This window comes from Oratosquilla oratoria, chromosome 20, assembly GCF_046742065.1.
Source record: "Oratosquilla oratoria isolate Oo_2021 chromosome 20, ASM4674206v1, whole genome shotgun sequence".
NCBI classification, from domain to species: domain Eukaryota; kingdom Metazoa; phylum Arthropoda; class Malacostraca; order Stomatopoda; family Squillidae; genus Oratosquilla; species Oratosquilla oratoria.
This window is the reverse complement of record NC_134796.1, coordinates 830,952-857,312: the sequence shown is the minus strand read 5'-3', so window position 1 is coordinate 857,312 and position 26,361 is coordinate 830,952. Positions and strand designations below refer to the sequence as shown.

The following is a 26,361-nucleotide window of genomic DNA, read 5'->3' as shown; positions in this document are numbered from 1 at the left end:
TAAAACTTTGACAAAATGTTGGTTCTAGTTTTTTTTATTCTTGAATTATAAGGCCCCCATGCCCTAACATATTCAGTGAGATATAACTTTTTTTTTTATATTATTATCGCTAAAAGAAAACTGAAAGTTTAGCGTAGAATTTTTTTTCTACACGGTAAAAACGTATCTTTTGGGGTATAATATTTTATAAGTAACACAATTACCAATAAAAGTCATATTTTTGATGTACCATTTATTATTTGATAATTAGTTCTATGATTTTTAAACAAAAGTGAGTTTTTGAATGTTTTTAACAGCCCGCTGATATGTAGAAAAAATTTCCTCATGTCCTTGTGCAATTGCCACATGCCGTTATTTTACTACGTTTTGGTACAAAATTTTACGAAACGGCAGCCCTGGTGGCGGCTTGACTGGGCAAGGTTTGAGTACACGTGTACGGCCGTCGTTGCCACCTACCGGACAAATAGGTAACTTTGCTTGAAAAGTCTGCCCATTGTTCATTTCGACCGGTCATACGAGGGTCCGAGCATTCGGGGTCCGGGCTTTCGAGGTTCGACTGTATATATATAATATATATATATATATATATATATATATATATATATATATTTTTTTTTTTTTTTTTTTTTTACTGCTGCTCAACAATGGCTGGCAATGATCCTCAGGTCCTTTCACAGATCTATCTGGGAAGAAGCTTTGGACTGGTGCCTGGTGTTGTATTTGTGTGAATGTTTCTTTTATAAGAGAAGAAACCCTTGGTATATAGTTTCTTTGTCACTGGCCAGAAGTGGTAGTTGCTGGCAAGTAGTCACCAGTTGTCGGCTCTCCATGCATAAATAAAAAGAAGTGTAAGAAATGCAGTTGAAATTGATAGAAAGATATCTTGGGCCTAGTCTGGAGACTGAATGTCAGTCCCCTCACGGCTGCTTTTCACGGTGGAAATGAGGGGATTGATGGGTTTTGAAAATGAGCTTCTTCATGGTCCATCCTGTTAGATCACCTCATGCAGGTACCCATCATTGGCCCCTTCACCAGACACCAACCCAACTAAGAAATCACTATCAAGAAAAGTAAGAATTACACTGGCATAACTGTGTTCACACTGCCACCCTGTATTAAAGGAGTACCAACATAGAACTGTATTAAGAGCAAACTCCTTCCTTTGACGCAACCACCACACAGAAGATACAGAGCATCTTATTCTACTCTAACTTTCTCATACCCTTTCTAGATAACACAAAATCTCTAGTGAGTGACTAATAGGATGAACTGATGGTCATGGCTGACTGCCACCTAAGGGCAGTGGGTTTCCAGGAAGAGAGACATAGGGTAGAGGGTTGATTGGTTTACCTGTAACTTTTGTCTCGCACACACCCTTCCAAACTCATTCACCAACTTCTTCAATCTATCATCAGAATCGGCCACAAGTGCACTGTCTTCAGCAGATAACTGCTTCTGTATTTTATTGGTGATCACCAGTGCTTCTATCTATGGGGATATTGTGCCAAAGTGATATGGTTGGATGTTAGAGATAGAAGACAGCCATAAGGAGGGATGGTAGAAGTCAGAAGTGATGAGCACACTTCTTTCAGTGTGAATTTGTTTCCAGTCATAAAAGAATACTGACTACTGTGTGAACATTGTGACGAATGTGGATAGGAGGTAAAGGGAACATGGGCTGAGGGAAATACTTTTATTCCTGATTAGTTTCGCCTGAGTGGCTTGATGAGAGGCTTCTTCAGATTCCTCTGAAGAAGCCGCTCAGGTGAAACTAGTCAGGAATGAAAGTATTTCCCTCAGCCCATGTTCCCTTTACCTCCTATCCACAAAATTAACTACGTAAAACTTGTGTAGTCAATATGGTATATGTATATTCTTTTTTCATGGGGCCAAACACTGTTTGGGTACAGGTTTCCAGTGAAACTCGAGGCAACAATTTATTACTGATTAAGATCCACCAGAAAAGAAAATGTGGTTAGCAGTGTGTACAGTTGTTTTGTTTCTTTTTATTGATGTTTTTAGTGTTGCCTTGTGTATACTTACATGTTTACAAGCCAACATGCTATGCCTAATTGCATAGCCCATGACCTGAGTGGAGGACAGTGGTGACTTTATCCATGATTTGCTTTGAAGGAAGAGATGTTCAATGGCATTTAGTGGGTTTGTGCTTTGACTTAGTTATCCATCTTATAAGAAGGAAAGTGGCTTTGGTATATATATTTTAATATGTATAAATGCTGTGTTGCTATTTACTCATATATATTAGAGATTTGTGATTTTCTTGTTAATGCTAGTTTGATAATTAACCATTCACAGATTGAATTGGAGAAAGTGCTGAGTCGCTTCGGTGCTCTACATAATTTACACTTGGTTGCTTCAAAACTGGATCAGGAAGGGTAAGTTGCCCAAGGCATACAAGTATGAAAATGTAGGCTGGGGGGATGGGGGGGGGTGAGGTAGTATGTGTGAGCAAAATTTGACGCAGCCCGAAGGAACTTCTCCATGTCTTCTCCTTTTATGCATGGGGGGACAGAGAGGGAGGGTCTCTGATTTAATGAAGCGGCCTTGCTGTGGATGTGCTGTGCCTTGCGACACTGCCTCTGACCCGGGCAGTGGACAAGGTGCAGGGATGACCCGTCATCCAGGAGGTGCTAAGATGGGAGGGAGGGTGGAGGGGAGTGGAGTGTATTTAGGGATGGAATGGGTGGGAATGATTTTATGCCTTTTTCTTTTAGGCTATCCTCCCTTGTAAGGGGGAAAAAGCCTTTGTATATGTATGTATTTCAGTTCTGCATAAACCTTAATAATCTGCTCTTTTGATGCTCTTCTGTATGGAGAGATAAAAAGACTCAATCAATCTGTCTGTTGCTTAAGAACTTTCTTGCAGGGGACCCACAACAGGTCTTGGAGGGACTCAACAAGAAAACACCACCAGAGAAAACAGTTATGGGGGTAGTAGACATTAGTAAGAAATTTGATAAAGTCCCTGGACACATCATTCTGTCTATATACCCAAAGTCTTTTTCTCCCTCATAAGGATGGTAGCCAGCCAAGCCATGCACTTAACCTCCACTCATCCCAGAACTGTTCAACCCTCATTTTTTTGTTTGCCTTTTAAATAGGATTGAGAATAATAGGATGCACCTCCAGCCTCTCCTTTAAGATTTACTTCCAACTCGCTACCATCCTTTCCCCTTGTACATCTCATCACCTTTTACCCACATTTACCTTCAAATTTCTTCTATTGCATACCCTCCTAAACTCCATCACTAACTCCCTTAATCCCTCCTCTGATCCTGCCACAAGTGCAGTGTTGTCAGCAAACAACAACTGGCTCACCTCCTACTTTTCTCCATTTTCTTTAACCATCTCCAATACCCTGCCTACCACCCTTACCTTTACCTCCTGCACTGCCCCATCCTACACAGTGAACAGCTATGGTGATGTGACACATCCCTAACACAGTCCCACCTTTACCCCAAACCACTCACCCTCTCCATTTCCAATTCTAACACAGGCTTTACTTCTCTCGTAATAATGCTTGACTGCCCCTAACAGCTCTCCCCCAATCCAATGTATTACAAAACCCATATATATATTGAAATATATACCCCATCTTGGGTATTGGCTGCATGTTATTGTGGGATTAAAAGCTGCTCAGTAGCATGCAGCTGATTCTTAAGGGTTTATATGGGGCGCCCCTACATACCAGAGCCACACATCATTTTGTCTGTGGTAGAGGAAATCTCTATTCATAGAGAAATGGTGCTACTTTATTATACTGTGACTGTTCTTCTGTTATGCTGTCTCCCCACCCTTCATACTGTCCTGTACCACTTCTCTGAATATTCATTTCCTTTTTTGCTGAACCCTGTGGTAGGGGAGAAAGAATACTGCCACTGAGTGTTCCCACTTGAGTCGTAAAAGGCGACAAGAATGGGATGGGGACAGGACTAGGCATCCTATTCTCTGTAGCCCCAAAGGAGACATTCATAAAAACAGCGAAGGCATAAGTGAAGGGAAATTAGTAAAAGAGGAGTGGAAGGGCAAGGTGGAGGGAGTGAACATGAGGGAGCGACCAAGGATGAGATGGATGGGTGGGGTAAAAGGGGCATTGGGAAAGAGGGGAAATGTCTGTTGAGAAAAGAAGGGAGAAGACAGAAGATGGTGTGAATGGAGAATGGTTGTATATGGGTGATACATGGAAGGGAGTGGGTGGGGGATGGGGTGGTGAGGGAGTATGTATGAATGATATTTTGATGCAGCCCAAAGGGATTTCTCCCTGTCTTCTCTTTTTCTGCATGAGGGGATGGAGAGGAGGGTCACCAATTAAATGAAGTGGCCTTGCTGTGGATGTGTGCTGTGTCTTGCTACATTGCTTGTGACCCAGGGCAGTGGATAAGATGCAGGGATGACCTGTCATCCAGAAGGAGCTAAGAAAAGAGGGAGGGAGGGGTGCCAAATGGGACTGGAGTATGTGGGATTGAAGTGGGTGGGAGTGGATTTATGCCTTTGACTTTTGCCACCTCTCTTGTAAGAGGGAAAAAGCTGTTGATATATGTATGTATATATAGAAATTTTACTACTTTAGTGTATTCATGTAGGATCCTTATGTGTTCATCCTACAGGGGTTTCTATGCTCTAGCATCCTTCTACTCGGCAAGAGCAGCTCGAGCGGCAATCCGAGCCAGCGGAAAAATTAAGTTTGGGGAACAAAAACTTAGGATACTTCCCAGGTTGCGGTACAAAATGCCTGACCGCGAATATGATTTGCCACCCCACAAGTCCACAGAACTTTTGTCATATTATTTGGGTTGGAACAGCTGGACATCCAAAGTTGTATATGTGAGTATTGCAGATGATTTCTTAAAAAAAAAAGATAGATTTGGGTAAAAGGTGATGAGATGTACAAGGGGAGAAAGTGACAGCAGACTGGAAGTGAGTATTAAGGGAGAGGAGAGACTGGAGGAAGTGGATAGTTTTAGATACTTGGGTGTGAATGTGGCAGGAAAGGGAGAAGTGGAGGTAGAGGTAGAATGTAGATTGAAAGAAGCTAGTAAATGCCTTGGGGGATTAAAAAGTGTAATGAGAAATAGGCATTTGGGAATAGATGCTAAGAGGAGATTTATGAAGGAGTGATTGTGCCAACAGCACTGTACTGGGCAGAAATATGGAATATAAGAGAGGAAGAGAGGAGGAGTTTGAATGTATTTACCTAGTTGTATTATATGAGAAGGGAGCTATGCTCGTAGTGACCTGTCTTTGTATCTTTCAGCATCTAGTTTGTTTTTAAATTCTTGTATAGGTTTTGCACACACTGTTGTCTCATCCAATTTGTTCCAGACATCTACCACTCTGTGTGGGAAACTATTCTTTTTCAGATATCTTCTATAACTATCCTTTTTTTATTTCTTTTCATGTCCTCTTGTTTTTCTTTTATCCTACTTTAATAACTATTCTCTGTCAAGGACTTCCATCCCTTTCATGATTCTGTAAATGGCCAGTAGATGAGGTACCTGAGAAGTATGATTGGGGTCACTAGGGTGGATAGAGTGAGAAATGAGGAGGTGAGGAGGAGAATGGGGGTAGAAAGAAAGTTGGGAGATAGGGTTGATGAAAGAGTATTGGGATGGTTTGGACACTTGGAAAGAATGAGTGAAGAAAGATTAATAAAAGAGGTGTGGAAGCCAGAGGTAGAAGGAGAACATGAGGGGGTGAACTAGGATGAGGTGAATGGATGGAGTAAAAAGAGCATTGGGAAAGAGGGGAATATCTGTTGAGGAAGGACGGGAGAGGACAGAAGACGGGTGAATGGAGAATGGTTGTGCATGGATAATGCTGTGATATATGAGGGGGAATGGGTGGGGGATGGGGGGTGAGGGAGTATGTATGAGAAATAAATTGATGCAGTCTGAAGGCACTTCTCCTCATCTTCTTTTTTGTATGAGGGGACGGAGAGGGGGGTCGCCAATTTAAGGAAGTGGCCTTGCTGTGGATGTGCTGTGTCTTGCGACACTGCTTCTGACCCAGGGCAGTGGGCAAGATGCAGGGATGACCCGTCATCCAGGAGGTGCCAAGATAAGAGGGAGGTGAAGAGGATAGAGGGGAGTGGAGTATGTAGGGGATGGAATGATTGGGAGTGGTTTCTATGCCTTTGTTTTTTGGCTACCTCCCTTATAAGGGGGGAAAAGCCTGTGGTATATGTATGTACACACACACACACACACGCACACTTTCAACGAACGGACGGCTTGAAGAACGTTCTGAAGAAAAGTGCAGATTGTGGATCCCAACGCAAAGAGAAGTGCCTTTTTGTATTTACAGGGTGGGGGGAAATTGCTCGTGGGGTAGTGGGAAAGTAAGGAAAGAGGAGAAGGGGAGGGATTGCTGGGGAAATGGAAGGTAATGAGGAAGTAGAGGACTTGGTCCTAATAGACCGCCGAAAAGTAAACAAACGACCGCAAGACGAGCTGGAGGACGACGGAATGTCTAATAAGAATGTAAAGATTAGAAGTATAGATAGGAACAATACAGTAGAAAGTGATGAGAATATTTTCAAGGGATTTAAAGAGAGTGGGGGGGACACAAACCCCCCCCCCCGACTGACAAGACTAGAGAAGGAGTTTTTTAATGTGGTAGAGGAATTTGAGAGTAGGTTAGGTCATATGAACGCCATTTTACAAAGGGTTGAAAGATTGGAAGAACTAGAAAAGGCGAATAAAAACTTAACTGATGAAATAGAAGACCTAAAAAGACAGTTAAGAGATGTAAAGGTGGAGAATGAGGAATTGAAGAAGAATAGTAAAGAAAACAGAGAAACGATAGCTAAAGAAAGTAAAAATTGGAAGAAAACCCAAGAAGGAAATAAGGTTTCATTCACTGACATAGTCAAACAGCAATTGAAAGAACATACTGAAAACTCAGTTATTAAAGTGATGAGACAAAAGGAGAATATAGTAAGAGATTTAGCAGACAAGAAGAAATGTATAATTATATTAGGAATGGAAGAGAAACACAACACAGATAGAACCACAAGAATCAAAGAGGAAAATGAAAAAGTAAGCCAATTACTAGAATCAGTTCAGGAAGATGAACCAGAAATTATGAAACAAATCGAAGAGAAATTTAGACTCGGAAAGTATAGCACAGACAAGACCAGACCAATTACCAGACCAATTAAGATTAAATTCAAGTCACAAACAACGGCAGAGAATATCTTATCCAAAACAGGGAAACTAGCAACAAGTGAACAATACAAAAAGATATGGATAAAAAGAGAAATGAATAAAGAAGAAAGAGAGGAAGAAAAGCAGAAAAGACTGGAAGCTAAGGCAAAAAACGAGAACAGAACGGAGTCAGAGAAAGAGAGATTCTATTGGAGAGTAGTGAACATGAAACTAAGGAAGTTCGACATACAAAAGAAAAACATAAGGGAAACAGAGAACACAATGGAAGTGGCAGAAAACTAAGAGTGTCTTACACAAATATAGATGGATTAATAACAGGATTGAATGAGCTGAATGATTATTTGAAAGAAAAAAACCCGGACATAATGGGAATTGTAGAAACAAAATTAAAAGGCCCACTACCACCCAACAGTGTAGGACATGATGCATACAATTATTGGATTAGAAACAGAGAGAAAAAGCAAGGGGGTGGAGTTATGTTCCTGACTAAGAAGGATATAAACGTGAAAGGTGTCATATATGGAAAGAATACAGTAGAGATGATTATGATAGAAATGGAAGACAGAGATAAGAAGAGCAGAAAATTTGTGATAAATTATGTGCCTCCAAAAACAGCCTCATGGGAGGAGAGTGAACATAAAAGTATGTTAGAGGACACAAAGATAACATTAAATAAAGTAATGGAAGATGGAGGAAGAATAGTTATGATGGGCGACTTTAATTGCAAAGAAATCTGCTGGGAAGAAATGACAGTAAAGGGTGGAGATGACTCATGGGGAAACGCTCTACTTGAGATGATTATTGACCACACAATGACACAATGGATACAAGAGAACACTAGGTATAGAAATGAAGAACCATCGAGACTAGACTTATTAATTACATCTGAACCTAGAATAGTGGACAAGATTGAATATAAAACACCAATAGGTAAAAGTGACCACATATTGATTGAACTGGAACTTAATGAAGAAAAATATATCAAAAGAAATGAACAATATAGAAAAGGAAGAATGATGTATGAAAAAACAAACTTTGATAAAATAAGAGAATTCTTTCAACAAGAAAACTGGGAAGAAATATACAAAGAAGAAACATCAGTGGAAAAGAAATGGAATATTTTGACAAAAATTTACAAAAAAGGAGTGGAAAAGTATGTCCCAAGACAAAAACAAGAAAAAGAATATGTAAAATGCTGGTACAACAAGGGTTGTAGGGAGTTAAAAGACAAAAGAGACAAAGCCTGGACCAGATGGAAAAAGGACAGAAAATCTGAAAAATGGAAAATATATACCAGTTATAGAAATGAATATGTACAAACGTGCAGAGAGGAAAAGAGAAAATATGAAAAAGACGTCATAGAAAAATGTAAAGATCAACCAAAACTATTCTACAGATTTGTAAACAATAAACTGAAAAACAAACAGGACTTGGAGAAATTAAGACAAGGGGGAGTTGAATACACTGAGGAAATGGAAATGGCGGAAATTATGAACAAACATTTTAAATCAGTGTTTACAAGGGAGAACATACAACCTGAAGAGATTGAATGGAAAGAGAAAGTCCCCCCTATAGAAAAAATAGAAGTATCAAAGAATGAAATATTGATACAATTGAGTAATCTTGATGTCAGAAAATCACATGGACCAGATGAAATAGCAAACTGGATTCTGAAAGAATGCAGGAATGAACTGGCAGACAAAATACATAGCATAATAAGCAGTTCCTTGAAAGAAGGAAAAGTTCCAGAAGATTGGAAAAAAGCAAATATAGTACCTATATATAAAGGAGGAAATAAAGAAGAACCTACCAACTATAGACCAGTCTCTCTAACAAGTACAATAGCAAAAATTTGTGAAAGAATTATCAAAAATAGATGGGTAAAATACTTGGAAAAAAACAACGTACTAAATCCAAGGCAATTTGGATTCAGACAAGGACGATCATGCGTCACCAATTTAATATGTTTCTATTCAAGGCTAATAGATATAATACAAGAAAGAGATGGATGGGCTGATTGTGCATTTCTAGACCTAAGAAAAGCTTTTGACAAAGTACCACATAAGAAGTTGCTTAAGAAACTAGAATCTGAAGGAGGAATACAAGGTAAATTACTAAATTGGATGGAAGACTTTTTGCAAGAAAGAAAAATGAGAGTAGTGATAAGAAACCAGCACTCAAAATGGAATGAAGTAATAAGCGGTGTCCCGCAGGGAACAGTCCTGGCCCCAATAATGTTTGCTATATATATTAATGATATGGATGAAGGAATTGAAAGCTATATGAGCTTCTTTGCAGACGATGCAAAACTACTGAAAAGAGTGAAAACTGAAGAAGATTGTGAATCACTACAGAGAGATCTAAATAAAGTACAAGAATGGAGTAAGAAGTGGGAGATGGAGTTCAATACAAAAAAGTGTAGTATAATGGAATTTGGAAAAAGCAAAAACAGAATAACAGGATCATATAATTTGGGAGAAGAGGGAATAAAAAAAGTAGAAAATGAGAAGGACCTGGGAGTCATTGTTATGAATAATATGTCACCTGAAAAACATATAAATAAGATTTTTGGAGAAACTTATAATTTAATAAGAACAATCAAAGTGGCATTCACATACCTGGATGAAGAAATGGTGAGGAAAATCCTAATCACCCTGATAAGACCAAGATTAGAATATGCAGCAACAATATGGTCACCAAGTACAAAAAAATGTATAAAAAAACTTGAAAGAATACAAAGAGCAATTACAAAACTGGCACCAACACTCTCAAAACTATCATATGAAGAGAGACTACAAAAACTTGAACTACAGACACTAGAGCAAAGAAGAGAGAGAGGAGATTTGATAGCTATTTACAGAATCATGAAAGGCATAGAAATTACTGATAGAGAGAATCTGATAAAATGGGATGACAGAAATACAAGAGGACACGGAAAGAAAATAAAAAAAGACAGCTATAGAAGAGATTTGAAAAAGAACAGCTTTCCTCACAGAGTAATAGACAGTTGGAACAAGTTAGATGAGAAAGTGGTGTGTGCAAAAACAATACATGAATTTAAAAATTGTTTAGATAAAATGAGAAATAAAGACGGGACCCCACGAGCATAGCTCCCCTTCCCGTAAAATACAACTAGGTAAATACAACTAGGTAAATACACACACACCAAAAGCAATTTTCCTCCATATAAAGAGGGTGGCCGGTCAAGGCATACACCCACACCTCACCCATCCAGCACTCATTTGTTGTCCCTTTTATTCTAGCTCTTTGTGAAAGAAAGGTCCTCCCAGTCTCTGCCCACTGTTCAGGTCAGAAACAATGCAGCAAGGCACAACACCTCCACAGCAGGGCCTGACAGCCAAAACCTGTTTACCCCCACTGCTTCACTACATTGCAACCCTTATTCCTCAAGAAATGAATATTTAGGAAATGGAATGGGTGGGAGTGGTCTCTATGCCTTTTTCTTTTTGGCTACCCCCCCATGTAAGGGGGAAAAAGCCTTTGGTGTATGTATGTATGATAAGGGGTTAAAATCTCAGTAGAAACGGACTTTTTACTGATGCTATCAATTAGATGCCAAGTAGTGAAGGCGTCACCGGCTAGCTGCACAGAACAGTCACTTAATCTATTTTCCATGGATGAAATAGTGATGGTAGAATTATGGAAGAAAGCTTGCTGGCTGAGCAAACTAGGGCATCGTTACATGTGGTGAAGGTTGAGGGGATGGAGGTTCGAACCCTGCCACTGGTGAAGTTGAACCAAGGGCATGGTTGATTAAATTCCATGCTACAAAGTCCTCTGTAAGGGGCACTGTCCTAGCCTTCTGATAGGGGGTATGTTTGTGATGTTAGATTATATCATCATCATCAAAACTGTGTAAAGGTTGCATGTAATAGAGAGAGCTTAGGTCAGGTCTGGAGACCAAATCTCTGCTGTATCTCCACCTGTAGGTGAGTACTAGTAGGCTTTGAAGACAAGTAACTTGGAAATTATCATTTATGTCCTGTGGAATCACTGCATGGAGATCCCTCTCAGCCCCATAAATACATTCATACATCATGTATCAAAAGGCCTTTTACCTCTTGTAAGGGGGTGGTTGAGTCGAATAATACACCTATCTTAAAATCCTCGTGATGTCCTTTCCATCTGAACACCTCATGGATGAAAGGTCATCCCTGTCTCCTGCTGCTCTGCTTGGGCTAGAGGCAGTGCAGCAAGACACAGCACCTCCACAGCAGAGCCTGCCAACTGAAGCTAGTTTACCTCTACTGTATACAAGAAGAACATCCTTTTGGGCCATGTCTTATCCTCTAGTATTTTCAACTATTCTCCGTTCTTTGCATGCTCACCTACTTGCTTGGTAGATATTCATCTTGCATTCTCTCTGTTCATCCACCTCATTGTTGGTCTTCCCAAGTTCGTCTCATCCACTGTTGTGTCCTTTATCCCTCTTGCTAGTCATTCCTCACTCAATTTTTCCATATACCCAAAACATCACAACATTCTTTGATCAACCCTGTTTGCCAGCTCTCTTTCCATCCTCATACTGTCCCTCAACTTTACATTTCTCACTTTGTCCTGTTAACCCCTTCCATACTTCTTAAGAACTTCATCTTAATCATGTTTAGGATCTTACTTTCCGATTCTTTCAAATTCCAAGTATGCTATATATTGTGCCATGAGTACCTTTATTTCCTTGTAATCTCTGCATTCTTATGACACTTTTCATTTTCCCTAGATATTTACTTGCTTCCCTTACTCTATAATTCACCTTTACTCCCACTTCTCCATTCCTTTGCTACATGTGACACCGAATACTTGAGGCTCTCTACATCTATCAGCTTCTGAACTTTGAAACTCACCTCCCACCCACCAGAGGGCAGATTAGAGAATAACTGCAGAATAAATGGACTTGTATTCCTCTTTTGTACAAGTGGAGAAGTTGAATCAAAGTCATAGTTCATTAAATTGTATGGAATAAAGTCCTCTGTAAGGGGCACCATCCTAGCCTCCTAATAGTGGGGAGTTTTTCAATATTAAACTGAATCACAAAGGTAGAGCTGAATTTTTGTTTTTGGCATTTTAGAAGCACATTTTGTCCCATTAGTACTTCAGCTTTGTAACATGATTTGTTGATGCCTTTTTCAGATGAGCAAAGAGAAAGATGAAGATGATGAAGACAGTTTCCAATATGTTTGTGTTGTTAATGTTGAACTTCCAGCATGGGGCTTATCAAGTGAAGGCGTAGGCATTTCAAAAATGCCTCCTTTAAAGTCACCCAGAGGTCGTGGTGATATTATCAAGGCTTCCATGAGGTAGGTTCTAATGGTTTTGATGATCTCTTCATTTGTAAGCAATGGAGATGAAGTGTCAAGGGACAATACATGAATTCAAATTGAAGTATGATACATACATACATATACCAGAGGCCTTTTCCCTCCTTACACGGGAAGTAGCCAAAAGACAAAGGCATAGAAACCACTCCCATCCATTCCATCCCCAACATATTCCACTTCCACCCACCCATTCCCTCCCTCTTATCTTAGCACCTCCTGGATGACAGGTCATCCCTGCATCTTGTCCACTGCCCTGGGTCAGAAGCAATGTCGCAAGACACAGCACATCCACAGCTCAAGTGGAAACCATGCTGAATTTGAACCTAGGTATGATAAATTGGAAAGCGAGGGACAGAACCTCATGAGTGTTGATCCTCTCTTGTTCACTACAATTAGGTAAGAACACACTTACACACTTGCATGAGACTTTTAACTTATTAAGATCAATGAAAGTGGCCTTCAACTATATGGATGAAGAAATGGTAAAGAAAATAGTGGTTGCACAAATAAGACCTAAATTGGAGTATGCTGTGACACTATGGTCACCAAGTACAAAAAAAAAAAAAAAAAGGGAAATTAGAATTCAAAGAGCAGCAACAAAAATGGCACCTACACTCTCAAATTTGACATATGAACAAAGATTGGAGAAATTACATCCATCAATGCTGGAACAGAGAAGAGAAAAAGGTGATTTGCTAACTATTTACAGAATTATGAAAGGGATGGAAGTTCTTGATAGAGATGACTTATTAAAATGGGACAGAAGAGAAACAAGAGGACACAAGAAGAAGCTAAAGAAGGACAGTTACAGAAGGTATTTGAAAAAGAATAGCTTCCCACACAGAGTGATTGATGTCTGGAACAAACTAAATGGGGAAACAGTGAGTGCCAAAACTATACAAGATTTTAAGAATAAACTGGATGCAGAGAGATACAAAAATAGGTCACTACGAGCATAGCTCTCTTGTAAAATACAACTAGGTAAATACACACTGCGACTCAACAGCGCAGTGGTAGCATTCATGGCTGCCACTACGGCAGTCTGAGTTTGAATCCCGCCCAGGGCTGAAATAATTTCAGTATTGCTGTGCTGCACGTTGTTACTCCAACTCTCATGGGCGGGGAGTTGGGTGTGTGTGTGTGTGTGTAAGGTCACAGCATTACTCATAGATCAGTCATATATGAGCTCTGAGCTTTCTTCTGGGAGGGTAATAACTGTTATCATGAGTCTAACACATGATCCAAGACCATGGTGAATCACACACACAAAAAGGGCAATTATAGAAGAGATCTGAAAGAAAAAAAAACAGTTTTCCACACATAGTGATGGATGTCTGAAACAAACTGGATGAAATAATAGTGTGTGCAAACACCATACATGAATTTAAGAAGAAAATAGATGTTGCAAGATACAAAGACAGGGCAGCACGAGCATAGCTCCCCTTCCCATAGAATACAACTAGGTAAACACACACACACACACATAAAAAGAATATAAAGAAAATAGAAAGAATCCAGAGAACAGCCACAAAAATGGCACCAGCACTTGCAAACTTGTCATATGAGGAGAGATTGGCTAAACTGGATTTACCGACTGGAGCAAAGAGAGAGAGGTGACCTACTGACCATCTACAGAATCATGAAGGGCACAGAAATACTCGATAGAGAGGACTTGTTAAACTGGGACACAAGAAACACAAGAGGACATGGAAAGAAAATAAAAAAAGATAACTACAGAAGAGGTCTGAAGAAAAACAGTTTTCCACATAGAGTGGTGGACACTTGGAACAAACTGGACAAAGAAATTGTGTGCACAAAAACCATTCATGAATTTAAGAGCAAACTAGACACTGTGAGATACAAAGGCGGGACACCACGAATACTCGTAGCTCCTCTTCCCACAAAATACAACTAGGTAAATGCACACACACACACACACATATGCAAAAGGTAAAGGTTGCAAAGAGGAGAGCAGATGTGAAATGGGGTAAGAGTATGACAGAAAATTTTGAAAGTAATAAAAAGATGTTTTGGAAAGAAATTAAGAGAGGAAGAGGAGGCGAATCAAGTAGGGAAGAAAAGGTAAAAGGTGCAGATGGAGAGATGATAATGGAAGAGAAGGCAGTAAGGGGAAGATGGGCAGAATATTTTAGGGAGTTGCTAAATGTGAAGGAGGATAGGGAAGGAAAGATAGCTGCAGTGGGAAATGCGAAGAAAATGAGAGTGATGAGTGAGGAGAATGGAGGAGAAATAAGGATGATGAGGTGAAGGCAGTTGTTAAGATGATGAAAGCAGGTAAGGCACCTGGTCTGGATGGATGCCATGCAGAATGTCTGAAAAAGGGAGGTCAAGTGATGGTGGACTGGTTGGTGAGGTTATTCAATGTTTGCTGGAGAGAGGGTAGAGTACCGGAGGACTGGAGGAGTGCCTGTATAGTTCCTCTTTACAAGGGAAAAGGGGACAAGTGTGAATGTAGTAGTTTCAGAGGGATTAGCTTGTTAAGTGTAGTTGGGAAATCTTATGGGAGGATCTTGATTGAGAGGATTAGGAGAGGAACAGAAGGAGTAATTGGTGAGGAACAGTGTGGATTTAGGACAGGTAGAGGTTGTGTAGATCAGATCTTTGTGGTAAGACAGATATGTGAGAAAGCTATAGGAAAGGGGAAGGATGGTTTTTGGGCTTTTATGGATCTGGAAAAGGCTTACAATAGGGTAGACAGAAAGGCACTGTGGGAGGTTATGCAGATTTATGGGATAGGAGGAAAGCTTTTGGGAGCTGTCAAGAGTTTTTATGAGAGTAGTAGAGCTTGTGTCAGGATTGGAAATGGAGAGAGTGAGTGGTTTGAGGTAAAGGTGGGACTTCGTCAAGGATGCGTTATGTCGCCCTGGCTGTTCAACTTATACATGGATGGGGTGGTGCGAGAGGTGAATGCAAGGGTAGTGGGTCAGGGAGTGGAGATGGTTAAAGAAAATGGAGAAAAGTGGGAGGTGAGCCAGCTGTTGTTTGCGGATGACACTGCGCTTGTGGCAGCATCGGAGGAGGGATTGAGGAAGCTGGTGGCAGAGTTTGGGAGGGTATGTGATAGAAGAAAGCTAAAGATAAATGTGGGTAAAAGTAAGGTGATGAGATGTACAAGGGGTGAAAGTGGCAGTAGCCTGGAAGTGAACATTAAGGGAGAGCGACTGGAGGAAGTGGATAGTTTTAGATACTTGGGTGCAAGTGTAGCAGGAAAAGGTGGAGTGAAGGTGGAGGTAGAATGTAGATTGAGAGAAGCGAGTAAATGCCTTGGTGGATTAAAGAGTGTAATGAGGAATAGACATTTAGGAATGGATGCAAAGAGGAGACTGTATGAAGGAGTGATTGTGCCAACAGCACTGTATGGGGCAGAAACGTGGAACATAAGAGAAGAAGAGAGAAGGAGTTTGAATGTGTTTGAGATGAGGTGTCTGAGAAGTATGGTGGGGGTTACTAGGCTAGATAGAGTAAGAAATGAGGAGGTGAGGAGGAGAACAGGGGTGAAAAAGGAGCTGGGAGATAGGGTTGATGAAAGAATATTAGGATGGTTTAGACACATGGAAAGAATGAGTGAAGAAAGACTTGTAAAAGAGGTATGGAAGGCAGATGTGGAGGGAGTGAACATGAGACATCCTAGGATGAGGTGGATGGATGGGGTGAAGGGGGCTTTGGTGAAGAGGGGAATGTCTGTTGAGGAAGGAAGGGAGAGGACGGAAGACAGAGGTGAATGGAGAATGGTTATATATGGATGATGTTGTGATTGCATGAGGAGGAATGGGCAGGGGGGTGGGGGTGAGGTAGTATGTGTGAGCAAATTTTGACGCAGCCCGAAGGGATTTCTCCCCGTCCTCTCCTTATATGCAAGGGGGGACGGAGAGGGGGGGTCGCCGATTAAATGAAGCGGCCTTGCTGTGGATGTGCTGTGTCTTGCGACACTGCTTCTGACCCAGGGCGGTGGGCAAGGTGCAGGGATGACCCGTCATCCAGGAGGTGCTCAGATGAGAGGGAGGGTGGGAGGGGTGTGGAGTGTATTTAGGGATGAAATGGTGGGTGGGAGTGTTTTTATGCCTTTCCCTTTTTGGCTACCTCCCTTGAAAGGGGGAAAAAGCCTTGGTATATGTATGTATGTATGTATATATATATATATACATTTATATGGCTCGGGTTCCGAATAGCGACTGTCATAACAGCGACTGTCAATAGAGCGACTTCACAATCGCGATTCTTTTAAAACAGCGACCATCACAACAGCGACCACATGATAGCGATTGTATTATAAGAGCGACTGTCATAACAGCGACCTTATCGCATCAGCAGTCCTCCAAATGTTGCTATCATTATTTTTTTATCATTGAAAGAAAATATATCATTAAAGGAATTAAAAAAAAAATACTTATACATCATTTCAGGTAACAATATTTTTTGCACATACTGTGTGAAAATGAAATGAAATTTATGAAACAAATTATCTAAATTGAAATTATACAACTTTCATATGTGGACTAAGGTAAATGGTGTTATCATTGCACAAAAAGTTGCCTAACATTGATAACATATTACAACAAGGAGTCTAGGGTTGGGTTGTTCAAAAACTAATTCTGGCGTTAGTTTATCTTGATGTTCATGATGCTTAATGTCAAGATAGATTTAACGCCAAGATAATGCAAAATTTTGTTTTGAACAACCCAGTCCAGAAGTTCAACATCATTATGAGCATACAGGAGGGGAGCGCATCGAATGTAGGATGTTTCGGCCACTGACGTTTCGGCCAGAACTCTGCAGGGTAGGACGTTTCGGCCAGTCCTCCAAATGTTGCTATTATTATTTACTTATTATTGAAAGAAAATGTATTATTAAAAGAATTAAAGAAATATATATCATTTCAAGTGACAATATTTTTGCACATACTATGTGAAAACGAAATTAATTTTATGAAACAAATTATCTAAATTGAAATTATACAGTGCACCAAATTATCTAAATTAAAATTATACAGCTTTCATGTGTGGACTAAGGTAAATGGTGTTATTGTTGCACAAAAAGTTGCCTAATATTGATAACATATAACAAGGAGTCTAGGGTTGGGTTGTTCAAAAACTAATTCTGCCGTCAGTTTATCTTGATGTTAAAAGTCATGGTAACGCTCTGTGTTACCATGATGTTTAATATCAAGATAGATTTAACGCCAAGATAGTGCACATTTTTTTTTTTTTTTTTTTTTTTTTTTAACAACCCAGTCCAGAAGTTCAACATCATTATGAGCATGCAGGAGGAGAGCGCATCGAATGTAGGATATTTCGGCCACAAACGTTTCGGCAACTGACGTTTCGGCCAGAACTCTGCAGGGTACGACGTTTCGGCCAATCCTAAATGTTGCTATTATTATTTACTTATTATTGAAAGAAAAATATTATTAAAAGAATTAAAAAAAAAACGACGTAGGACGTTTCGGCCATTCCTTCAAATGTTGCTATTATTATTTACTTATTATTGAAAAAAATTTATTATTAAAAGAATTAAAGAAATATATATATAATTTCAAGTGACAATATTTTTGCACATACTGTGTGAAAACGAAATTAATTTTATGAAACAAATTATCTAAATTGAAATTATACAGTGCACCAAATTATCTAAATTGAAATTATACAGCTTTCATGTGTGGACTAAGGTAAATGGTGTTATTGTTGCACAAAAAGTTGCCTAACATTGATAACATTATAAACATATCATAACAAGGAGTCTAGGGTTGGGTTGTTCAAAAACTTATTCTGGTGTTAGTTTATCTTGATGATAAAAGTCATGGTAACGCTCTGTGTTACCATGATGTTTAATGTCAAGATAGATTTAACGCCAAGATAGTGCAAAAAATTATTTTGAACAACCCAGTCCAGAAGTTCAACATCATTATGAGCATGCAGGAGGGGAGCGCATCGAATATAGGATGTTTCGGCCACAGACGTTTCGGCAACTGACGTTTCGGCCAGAACTCTGCAGGGTATGACGTTTCGGCCAATCCTAAATGTTGCTATTATTATTTACTTATTATTGAAAGAAAAATATTATTAAAAGAATTAAAAAACCGACGACCGAGCAACCGACCAGTAAATTCACTTCAGTGAACTTATATCACGAAGTGAACACAAACATGTAAACACAAACAAATAAATATGAGCGATAGAAACATAAGTCTGCGACCTTTTGAGCATATTTCATTCTGAACCTATCTCACAAAGTAAACACAACTGAACGCGTAAATACAAACACGAAAACACAAGCAATTGAAACATAAGTCTGCGACCATTCTGACCGGTCGATAGTAAAGTCGCTATTATTACAGTCGCTGTTATAATGCGGTCGCCATTAGGACAGTCGCCGTTTTGAAAGTCGCTCACCTGATTACGTCGCCCTTATGAAGTCGCTATTATGACTGTCGCTGTTTTGACAGTCGCTATCCGGCCCGGATCCCATATATATATATATATATATATATATATATATATATATTTATATAAAGGTGAAGAGCCTATGCCAAAAGGCCCGTAGCTGTGGCAGAAGCCTTCACCTTTGCCCTATGCACTCTGACTGTTGGGAATCAAATAAATAGATAAAACCCATCCAGTCATCCCTTCCAAGTAGGTAACTCTGCAATGAAGAGTCACCATGTCCCCTGCTGCACTGCTTTGGTCAGGAACAATGCATAATGTCAGAGGTCACCCGTAGGAGGCTCAACATCTGGAGTTGGTTAACATCAATGTTTCACTATATGGTGACCTCATGTCTTCACTCTATTAAAAATTGAAGCAGATGATGGGTTTTCATGTATTTTGAGGAGGCATATGACAACCTTGATAGGCGTTATGGTAGGTATTACAGATGTTTGGGGTGGGGGAAATTTGTTAAAGGCAGAAGGTTTTACTTGAGTTTAGTAGGACATGTGAAATATTATTTTATGATAATAATTTTTTCATGATTGAACAGGTTTTCTCATCGTGCTGCAATGGTGTCAGCACTTCGAAAAATCATCTTGATAGAACTCGGTAATGGCAAAATGTTAGCGGAAGTAGACACCACTTTGTACGATCCTGTGCATTATGACTCTGCATGGGATACTCCAGGAGTTTATGTGAGTTCATTATTCATGATATGTATTTGATGGCAGTATGATTACTGTATGTATGTATATTTGAGAAAATATGATGGGTTTTACAAGGATGGGTAGAGTGAGAAATGAGGAGGTGAGGCGGAGAGCTAGCATGGAAAGGGAGCTGGCAGATAGTCTGTCAAAGAATACTGGGATAGTTTAGGTATATGGGAAAAAAATGAAGAAAGACAAGCAAGAAAGAGTGTGGAAGGCAGAGGTGGATGGAGTTAATTTTAGAATGAGAGGGGTGGATGGAGCGAAGGGGGTGGGCATTGGGTACAAGGGGAATGTCTGTTGAGCAGGGATGGGAGTGGGTAAGAGCCAAGTGTGAGTGGAGAAGATTGTGAATGGGTGATGATTGATGTGGCCTCAAGAGATTTCTTCTTGTCTTCTTTAATCACTCATGAGTGGACAAGGAGGGAGAATTGGCATGTAATGAAGTGGTGGGCCTACCATGGAGATGATGTGCTACAAGAATTAGGTATTTGGGTATAAGTACAAAAGAAGATTATATGCAGGAATGATTGGACCCACAGTGCCGTATGGAGTAGAGACTTGGAATTTAAGATAAGCAGAAAGGTAGAGTGAATGTGTATGAGATAAGATTTTTTTTAGAAATGTGGTTGATGGAACTTGAGTGGACAGAGTGAGAAATGTGGAGGTGAGGTAGAAAGTAGGGGTGGAAAAAGAGTGGTTAGATTCGGTTAATCAATGAGTGCTGAGTTGGTTTAAATGTGTGGAAAGAATGAATGAGTAAAGATTTGCAGAAAATATAGCATTGAGTGAACTAGAGAAGAAGATCAAGGAAGATGTGGATGGATTGGGTCAACCCTTTGGATGTGTGAGGAATGTCTGTGAACCAGTGAAGAGAGAGAGTGCTAAAGATAAGAATAGATGGAGGAAGATTGTGAATAGGTGAAAGGATGACATGACTCAGATGATATTCTTAATTCCTGTGCAATTTCTGAGTGGATCAGAAAAGGGATTGCCATGTAATGAAGTGGCTGTCAGCCCCTGCTGTGAAAGTGCTGTGTCTCACTACATTGCCTTTGACCCGAGTATGCATCGGTGACAGGAATGATTCTTCATCCACAAGGTACTCAGAAGTATTAAATGGGTTTTATCATGTATGTTGTTGTTGTGAGTTTAAATTTGGCCACCCCCCAATTATAAAGGGGAAAGGTCCTTTGCTTTGTATGTATACGTGAAAGGTCATTTTGATTTTGTTGTTTTTCAGGTCAATGATCTTGAGTTTGACCCAGAAGATGAAGAAGAGTACTGTGCCCTGGATGATATGACAGAAGAAGACCTGGACCATCTTCTTGCCACTGTTGCTTAACCCATAGACAATGGCACTTGTTAGACACTGTTTTTCTGGAAGCCTCCTGATGATTTTATTCAGTTGAAGAAGACCTCCTGATGTATACGGCCTTAATTGGTCTGTAGATGACAGATACTGTCAATATTTTATTTTAGCCAGGGGATATCCTAATTTTTTGTTATGTGTTTAGGCATGAGAAGGGACAATCCTTAACCCTTTTTCTTCCAAAACATGCATCTCTTTCCTCCCTTCTCACGTAAACCGTGCAAAGAGGAGGGACTAATGAGGGAAAGAGAGACCAATGGTGGATACCTATAAGAGATGGGCCTGAGGGGCAGCAGAAGAGGGAATTGCCTTCCTGCTGCCCATCATCAAATTTGTCATCACTCATATCAGTCAAGAGATGAAATCATGAGAGAATGACACTTAGTTTTTGACCAAGCCCAAAGTCCTTCTTTGATAACTTAGTGTGTATTTCTTTCACCTTTTCACATAAGGAATGCTGACAACTAGAAAGCGCTCCCATCCTCATACTATAGGTCAGTAACAGAAAAAATCCTAAACTAATACAACACAGACAGTTGTCATTTTTTTTTCTTCTTCTTTCTTCCTAGAGCAGTGGTTCTTAACCTTTTTACTACCACACCCCCTCTAGGAACTGTTCTTTTCCTCCATGCCCCCCCCCCCTCCTCTTGCATCTGTGTACCCCTCCCCCTTGCAGGGAGGGGGGGGGGTCAATACATAGGAAAACTGTTATGCATGGGAGACTTTTGAAAATAAGATTTAGTAATGATGATACTTACATATACCAAGGCTTTTTCCCCCTTTCAAGGGAGGTAGCCAAAAAGGAAAAGGCATAAAATCATTCCCACCCATTCCATCCCTGAATACACTCCACACCCCTCCACCCTCCCTCTCATCTTAGCACCTCCTGGATGACGGGTCATCCCTGCACCTTGTCCACTGCCCTGAGTCAGAAGCAGTGTCGCAAGACACAGCACATCCACAGCAAGGCCGCTTCATTAAATCGGCGACCCCACCCCCTCTCCATCCCCCCCATGCATAAAATAAGACGTAACTGGTAAAATTTCTACTTTTATCCTGAGGCTCGCCCCCCACCCCCCAGAAAATCACTTGTGCCTCCCTAGGGGGACGCACCCCCCTGGTTAAGAATCACTGCCCCAGAGGGATCTACGGAAGGGTCAGAGGATCACTGCCAACCACTGTGAGGCTATGGGTTTTCAATCCATGAAATTAAACTTTTTCCCAGCATTGCTAGGATAAATAGTTTATTTTTTTACTGCTTCCTTGAAAGTCTATAAGTATATATCAAGGACCTCTCTCCCCTTTATAAGGGAAGTAGCCATAATAATGATAAGAATTGTTGCCTTAAGTTTCACAAACTGAAAACCTGGAGCCTCACAGTAGCTTGCAAGTAGTGATCCTTGGGGGGGGCTTCCCATAGATCTCTTTACAAAGAAACTTTGCACTGATGTCATTGTTGTATTAGTGTGGGATTCTATAAGTCATGGGTTTGCAGTTAGAGTTGAGGTTAGGGAACAGTCTTTAATTGTCAGCTTCTTATGTGGAATGGTGAAAGAACCCTTGGCCCTTGGGAACACACCTCCTGATAGAGGTAGTTTTTGAGAATTTTTGAAAATGAGAGGCAGAGAAATGATTCTCTCTCATGTCTATCATACCACATGCAGGTTGTTGTTGTTGTTGTCGATCCCTAGACTGTCTGTCCGAGCAGTCCTGTCTCCCCAAGGAATGCCACAGCCGAAACTGGGTTTTCCCACAAATCCTTTATAGAGTGTATGTTGTGTTGTTTGCGTGCATGATTGTGTATAATGCAGGTAGCCATCACTGGTTCCTTATAGTCGAGATGATATAGAAATAGAGATCAGGTGCTAAGCAATAGAGTGATACAAAATGCTAAGAGATTCATACATATATATACCAAAGGCTTTTTTTCCCCCCGTACAAGGGAGGTAGCCAAAAAACAAAGGCATAAAATCCACTCCCACCCATTCCATCCCCACATATTCCTCCACTCCCATTCACCCCCCCTCCATCCCTCTTGTATAATGTACTGGATTTGAGTGGCATGGCCATATTCAGGGACCTGAATAACATTTTACTTAACCATGAAACTTATGGATATACACACACCCATCCATTGATAAAACAGACAAAAAAGGTGAGAACATCAGTCTGCCAAAGATGATACACACACACCAACGGCTTCTTCCCTTTTACGAAAGAGGTACATAAGAATGAAGGAGACTGCAAGAGACCATAAGGCCTACACTAGGTAGGTCCTTATCCATCACCACCTGTCATCCCCATCCATAAAGTTGTCTAACCGTTTCTTAAAACAACTGATAGTTTCAGCGCTCACTGCATGGTAGCCAAAGTCAAAGTCATAAATCCACTCCCACCCATTTCATCACCACATATTCCACTCTCATTTGCCCCCTCCCTCCCTCTTTTCTTGGCTCCTCCAGGATGATGTATCATCCCTGCATCTTCCCCACTGCCCAGGAATAGAAGCAATGTAGCAAGACACAGCACATCCAACCCAGGTGCTTTACCTGGTCTCATCATTTTAACCCCTTCCATACGGTGCCGCACACGTAGGCATCATGGGGAGCGAGTGTATTCGCGAGGCTGCCATATCGGCGTCTTGATTATATTTATTGTAGTCGCCCCTCCATAATGACATTCTTTCTAATTCTTTTGTAATCGCATTTTCTATGGTTATCAAAATTCACGGGTGAAGAGAGAACGATCGATATAAGCGGTGACTATATTTTATGATACGAGTATTATTACGACACGTCGTACGGCTGGCATTGGCTGCTGCCACCGAGATCTAAGTCCATGACGCCTACGTGTGCGGCACCGTATGGAAGGGGTTAATAACTACTTTCACCTCATCTTTCCTTATTTCTCCTCCATTGTCCTCATTCATTATTTAGTCATGATGCCAAAAGAGAAATGAAATTGAAACTGGAGCCAAGATAGAAGAATTGCAACACTAGAAATAGAATGATATATACATATACCAAATGGCCCTTTCCCTCATGTAAAGCAGGTGGCTAAGTCAAAGCATACACCTACCGTGCACTCGTAAAGCCCATTTGTTATCTCTGCTATCTTAGTTCTTTGTGGATGAAGGGTCATCTCTGTCCCTTGGTAAACTCCTTGAGACAAAGGTAATGCGGCAAGACACGGTAAGGCTCACCAGCTGAAGCTAGTTTACCCCCATTGCTTCATTACATGGTAAACCCTCCCCTCCCCAGTTCATTTGAGAAATGTATAACTGAATAAAAGCTTATACAACTTTTTATTTATTTGTCCAGTAGTTCTTGATTTTTTTTTTTCCCAATAGCCATACCCATTTTAAATTTAAAAATATTATTTGTACTCCAGTATCAAAACACTGTACTCTTTTAGTATTATAAAGGAAGAAGACTGTTGGTGCACATAATTATAATTTTGTATTTTTATTATTTTTGTATGTATTTTTATTTATTGGTTTATCTACTTTTGTATTTTATTATTCTTTTAAATTGTATAATTACTTGCAGAGTGAGGTGGCAAGGCATGGTTGAGGGACATCTATATCCATTTCACTTCAATCTTACTCGTGCCTTTCTCAGGAAGGTGATATTTTATTTCATTATTTAATTGTTACTGGACTTTTGAGGTGGGTAGGAAAGAAGATTGATTGTGGGTTAAGTGGTCAGTGTACTTTTTTGTGTGGAGGTTGGTCTCCATTCTAAAAGAATGTTGTATGACCTGTTTGTAGGGGTGTCCCAAAGACATTGACTGCATAATTTTTATGCAGCCAGTACCCTATATGGGGTCACTGAGTGAAACCTGCAGCAACACTTCTCGTTCACATTCCGTAGATCTTTCTCTTCAAGCACTTCCTCATACTCCCCTTGCATTCTCTTTACCAGCTTCTCATTCTTTATCTATAACATATATACCAAGGATTTCTTTTTGCCCTTATAAGGGAGGTAGCCAAGACGAGGCATGCATCATCCACCTCCTAGGTTTCCGTATCAAGTTAGCTCCTCTTGGATGAAGGAGCAACCCTGTCTCGTGCCAACTCTCTGGGTCAGAAGCAATGCAGCAAGACATAGCACACATCCAAAGCAGGGCTGTTTCACTTACCTGCTGAGTCTACCTACTCGTCCCCTCATGCAGAAAATTGAGAAGATGAGAAAAATTAGCACACATCCAAAGCAGGGCTGTTTCACTTACCTGCTCAGTCTACCTACTCGTCCCCTCATGCAGAAAATTGAGAAGATGAGAAAAATTTCTTTAGGCTGCATCAAAATATCATATAACACATGTTAATAAAGTCATGAGAGCATATTGCATTGGTGTTTATCTAATTAAGTCTTACATATTTTGTGTTTTCATTCGACAACAAAGTAGAACCTTGTGAAAAAACATTCATCTATATACTAAGAGCTTTATAAGGGGGGTAACTAAGTCAAAGGCATGTACCTACTCCCACCCATTTATGAAAGATGTCTCATCTCAAGGAAGGAGTGGAGAAAAGGTAGAGGTGGTGAAATGAAGATGTAAAGAATTCATTGAAGAGAAGCAAGAAAGGAGGTTTTTGTTGCAAGGGATCAAGAAGGTAGAGCATTTAAGTAAAATATGTGATAGTAAGAGGAGTACCACAAGGACAAGTGGAGGGTTGTTATTAAACAAAGAAAACCATGGTTGACGACAATGCCATGTTCTCAAGTGTCTCAGTGCTATTTTGAATTATTGGTTATTCTGGTGGGAAGGCAGTCATGGATATACATGAGATTTGGTACTTTAAAATGGTTTGTTCCTAGATTTCTTTCTCATTTGGCTTATGTAGGAATAGGATAGAGAAGAGGAAGTATGATGTATACCCTCATAAATGGAGAAGTGAATGTGTACCAAGTTGTTTTTCTTGTAGGCAGATGCAATTGTGCTTAATTATATGGAGGACTAGGCCTTCTTAGTTTGGGACAAGTCTGTGACAATTTCATGGTTATATAATATTAAGTGCATTAGTGTCCTGGGTGGTGGGAATTAATTTTTAGTATTCATTTATTTAACCACTTCAATAAGAGTCAAATTCTTGTGCACAGCATTGGCTGCCATATATACAATGCATCACCCTAATTGCATTATAAAATATGAAGTCACTGCTGAATTACTAGTTCTCTTTTACCGAGTAATAATACATACTTACATATACCAAAAGCTTTTTCCCCCTTACTAGGGAGTTAGCCAAAAAACAAAGGCATAAAATTCACTTCCACCCATTCCATCCCTCATGTACTCCACTCCCATCCACCC

At 40.2% G+C, this 26,361-nt stretch overlaps 1 protein-coding gene across 1 annotated transcript in view; it reads left to right on the top strand.

Moving 5' to 3' along the window:
- LOC143036363 (RAD52 motif-containing protein 1-like) overlaps positions 1-25,668 on the top strand; it is a 30,853-nt gene extending 5,185 nt beyond the window's left edge. Inside the window, exons 3-7 of the mRNA XM_076203612.1 lie at positions 2,317-2,396; positions 4,629-4,845; positions 12,336-12,502; positions 19,520-19,664; positions 20,920-25,668. Of these exons, the coding sequence (XP_076059727.1) occupies positions 2,317-2,396; positions 4,629-4,845; positions 12,336-12,502; positions 19,520-19,664; positions 20,920-21,021 (711 nt within the window). The 3' untranslated portion in view covers positions 21,022-25,668. The remainder of the gene's footprint in view (positions 1-2,316; positions 2,397-4,628; positions 4,846-12,335; positions 12,503-19,519; positions 19,665-20,919) is intronic.
- The last annotated feature ends 693 nt before the right edge of the window (positions 25,669-26,361 follow it).